Source organism: Toxotes jaculatrix, chromosome 1, assembly GCF_017976425.1.
Source record: "Toxotes jaculatrix isolate fToxJac2 chromosome 1, fToxJac2.pri, whole genome shotgun sequence".
Lineage (NCBI taxonomy): Eukaryota > Metazoa > Chordata > Actinopteri > Toxotidae > Toxotes > Toxotes jaculatrix.
Window position 1 is genome coordinate 12,348,725 of NC_054394.1, and position 4,659 is coordinate 12,353,383.

General features: G+C 42.6%; 1 protein-coding gene across 1 annotated transcript; it reads right to left on the reverse strand.

The window, feature by feature from the left end:
• Nucleotides 1-1,458: 1,458 nt before the first annotated feature.
• On the reverse strand, nt 1,459-4,009 carry LOC121183144 (probable ATP-dependent RNA helicase DDX28). Its single transcript, XM_041040077.1, has one exon. It carries the CDS (start codon nt 3,818-3,820, stop codon nt 2,120-2,122), a length of 1,701 nt encoding a protein of 566 aa, XP_040896011.1. The 5' UTR covers nt 3,821-4,009; the 3' UTR covers nt 1,459-2,119.
• Nucleotides 4,010-4,659: the final 650 nt, after the last annotated feature.

The following is a 4,659-nucleotide window of genomic DNA, read 5'->3' on the forward strand; positions in this document are numbered from 1 at the left end:
CTAACACTTTAAGTTCCCTTATTTAGAATTCATACACAACATACTGCTTAGGAATGATAAACAGAGGGATTTAAAGTAAAGTGTTTCCATTTTCTCAAACTTGACTTGACAAAGCTCACAGAAACATTAGACAGCTCACAGAAACATTAGACAGCAACAGCTTCCACAGACTGTGTACTACTTATTGTGATGAGTAAAGTGATAGTCATGAGTGAAATTGGTGGAATGGCCCTTTAAGGCAAAGCTCTGGTCAAAGATGATCTTAGCCTTTAGATGCTTTTAGGAAATGGGGCCCAGCGACTTCCTGGAAGTGGGACATTTGATAGAGTATTCCATCATTTTACTGTTTCTGGGGTCAGTTGGGTTGAAGCAAGACAAAAATATAGGTTGAGGGATTGGAGACAGTTGCTCCACATGCTATAAGTGGACTCTGGGTCCTCGTTGTCAGGGTACAGTTGGGTGAAATGTGAACCTGGGGTGGGGGTGGGGGGTGAAAGCCTAGAGATGTTGACCCCAGCTGGAGCAGGACAATCACAGCTAAATTCCAGACATTCTGATGGAAGCCCCTTGTTACTGTCACAGCCGTTAACACTGTCTTTCCGTCTGCTCCTATAATCTCTATACTTCCACAAGCACTTTAGCATAAACCACCAGACATGTTATGCGACTGAGTAACAAACAGCCTTTTCAAAATAAGAGCACACACTGTTTTGGGGCAGAAAAGTCTTCTTGGAGGCTTGCTGTCATCTGTCCATAATTTATGAAAACTCTAAAAAGTTGTTTAAAATAACGCCTACTGAACCAGTTGCCATAAAACCAGGGCCACAGGAAAGGCTATTACCTTTGAAATAAGATCCCAACAATATTCCTCACTCTGGCAGATGCTCATGTTGACACTTTTGCGGTTTTCTTTCGACAAGCACCCACAGGCATGGAAGAAGAAGGGGGGAAAAAAATCTTTCAAGTACAGCAGACCTACCACATCAACAGCAGAGATGTTAGGGGTTACCCTGTGTTCAACCTGAGTGGAGATTAATGATCACTGCTGTAGTTTGATGAAGTGTCTCTGCACAGGAAACATGAAAGGATGCAGTAAACCTTTCAGAAAATGGCAGGTGGGCTTGAAACTATTTGAAAACCATTAGTGACTATGTGCCAAGTCAATTGCAGTGAACACAAATCACAAAAATCTGTATACATTTTAACCTTAATCGACTATAGAGGTCATGTAAGCTGAAATCAGACAAATGCTACCACCTTGTGGCTAAATACTTGCATTACACACTACTGAAAAAACCTGTATTACTTGAATTTGAGGTAATTATTAAAATAGATTACCAAAAAAATCGAAAATAAAAGGTACTTACTCTGGACACTGACACATAACAATATTAATCATTGTAGGACATACTTTAAAAAGTCATAAAGTAGAAGAAGACAGTCCAGACAAACTCCTTCAGTGTGCTTTTCAGTTTTTCTAGATCTAGATGCAGCAGTTTCAGTGCAATTTGCCAATGTTTGAGACACTGATTGTAGCTTAATTTAATAGCATATACCCTTACCATATCCTGGATGGTATTTGGTTCGTAGTGATCAAAAAGGTTGTATTTGAAAAAGTAAACAGCCATGTCTATTAATAAATTGTTTTTTTTTTTTTATCTTGTTCTTGCTTTGAAGAAATTGGATGGTACATTTCACAAACATCAAACATTTACAAATTCCAACTCTCGGGCCCAAAAGCTGAAATACTGCTCAGTTAAATGGCTGAGGTGAACAAAACAAGTTGAGAAGAAAATGCAATTCTACTTTCAACTGAAAACATTTTAACACACATACTGCATTAGATACTGGAAAAAAAAATCATCTAGGTCTTAACAAGTAATTGCTTAGCAAAATCATTTGTACAAACAATATCTGAATTAGAACATTTTTTAAATGAAGGCAAAAATATATTACATCACACTGTTTTTTTAGCAATCAGTGCATATCTTGCTTAACATTTCAGCTGAAAATCTGACCAATTTTGCATATTTAGAATATGTCACCACAACATTACACACACACACACACACACACAGCAACAAAGTTCACAGGCAGATTTTCCACTCATACACTTCTTCTATTCCTGTGCCTCTCCTGCTTTGGGTTTTGGCTGATGTATTTCAGACTCCATCCCTGGCAAACTAGTTCTCCTCCGTGCAGCAGTCTCAATCTTCTGCACCAGCTCCACATCCCAGGGGTGAGTGACGAAGCTGAGCACCTCCCCATCCTCCACCCCTCCCGCTCTCCCCACTCTCCCTGCCCTGTGGATGTAGTCCGTGTGGGACTCTGGAAAGTCATAGTTGACAACCAAGCGCACGCGGGATGTGTCCAGGCCACGAGAGGCAATGTCTGTGCAAATCAACACATCCACCGTGCCCTTCTGGAAAGACTGGAAGATTCCTGTACGCACAGTCGCAGGCATCTCCCCTTGCAGACGTGCATGCTCAACCCCCATCTCTTCCATTGCGTACCCCAACCAGTTGACGGTGGCAGACTTGTTGCAGAACACCAGAACACCACCTCCTCCTTTGTCTCGTTGAAGAAGCTTCAGGGCTTGGTGAAGCTCCAGGATTTTGTCAGCACCCTTTACCTTCAGAAAGGTCTGCTTCACATGCGGCATGAGGAAGTGCAGCATCTTACTCTTTATGACGACCATCCTGCCAAGGTCTGTCACCTGGCTGAGCACTTCCCCAACACCACCGGGGAAGGTGGCCCCCACCACCAGTAATTGGGCTTTCTGGTTCAGGCCGTGTATTTGCTTGGGATGGCTAGCAATGTGTGCATGGAGCAGGATGCTCTCAAGCATGGCAGAAAAGCTGGGGTCGAACATAGTATCAGCCTCGTCTACAACTAAGAACCTTAGTTCATCCAAGTCCAGGCAGCGTCTCCTCAGGGCTTTGACCAGAGCACCTGGTGTAGCCACCAAAATATCTGGATGATTCCTCCTGAAGACCATCTTGATGTGTCCGACACCTCGCCCACCACCCACAGTCCGCGTCTGCAGGTCAAATGGAGCACACAGAGTCCGGGACACAGCGGTCACTTGCTCAGCTAGCTCTCTGGAAGGCACGAGAACCAAGGTGCGAATTTGGTGTGATCTCCGAGAGTGCATCTCCTTCTCAGCCTGCAGTCTGTGAATAATAGGCAGGAGATAACTCAAAGTTTTCCCACTGCCCGTCTCTGCAGCGCAAAGAATATTGTGACCCTTCATAATCTTTGGGATGGTCTGCAGCTGTACAGTGGTGGGGTGGGTAATGTTGAGTCTGTCCAAAGCTTCCACCAGCTCCTTGCAAATATGGAGGTTGTTAAAGGTCACTGATGTTTTCTGTTCATCGTCCTCTTTTTGGCTTTCAGTTACATAGGGTGCAACAGTCTTGATGTTATTAATGGTGAAATAGTCACCGAAAGATTTGCTGTGTTTCCATCCTTTCGAGCAAAGACTGGGCTGCTCGAACTTCCCAAGTATGTATCCCGCAGACTGGTTCAGTTCAGGGTTCTTGCTCTGGATCAGGATCTTGCCGGCTCTGACGGTGCTGATCTTGTTTTTGCCGCGAGTCTGCTTCACGCTTTCGAGGCGTTTCTGTATGTAGCGAGGAACACGAATAACCACGGTCTCCTCTGGCGTGGCTGCTGTCCGACAAAAGCGAGCCTGGCTGACAGAACAAGTAACACGACAGGGGGCCGCCGATATTTTAACAAGCTGAGGACAATAAATCCTAACTGAGCAGAGAGCTCGGGATGCAAGCAAAGCCGAACAGCCGACCTTCACTGACTGCATTTTGGTGCTTAACTGGCTCGCCAGCAACTGAGAGTCATCTGATAAGAATGAAAATACGAACGAACGACTGACACATGGAGGAATAACCAGTTCAGTCCAATGGCAATCTTTAAAAGAGGCGTTCTACGTGTCCAAAAAACACCGTAAATCTGTTACCATACTGTCTCACTTGTCAGCAACGTCGCCATGCTTCCTTGGCGAGTGTGGATGATGTCAAATGGGCGTGGGGTGATGACGTATACAGAAACGAATCATGTACATTTTAAATACTTGTTCAGTCAAAATTGGCAGCAATACAAATATGAAACTATAAACATCAATGTAAAATAAACAAAGAATATCCAAAATTAATAATATAAATAACAGAGAAAAGTACAAGCACAGAGATTTAAAACATAAATTGAACAAATTAAATAGACATATTCTCATGTCCTTGAGAAAAATTCAATAACTAAATCTATCTAAATAACATTTGATTAATAATATAGACTCACTTGTCAGTTTATTCGGTACACCTAGCTAAAACTAATGCAGGCTCATACAACAGTCCTGCAAAAAATCAGACCTTCATGAAGGTTGTCATGTTCAGTTTGTGGTGCTGCCGAACTCTATCTGTGATTCGGGTGTTTCTATTATTTTGTCCACCCCAATTATTTCAGTTGGGTTACACAAAAAAACAGAAGTCAGATTTATTGCAGAACTGTTGCTTTAGACTGCATAAGCTTTAGCTAGGTGTACCTAATAAACTGACAAGTGAGTGTAATTAGGTTTGTAATGTATAATAAGTAAATCTATATATACAGAGACAGATCTTCGATTTTAAAAAATTGAGTAAATGT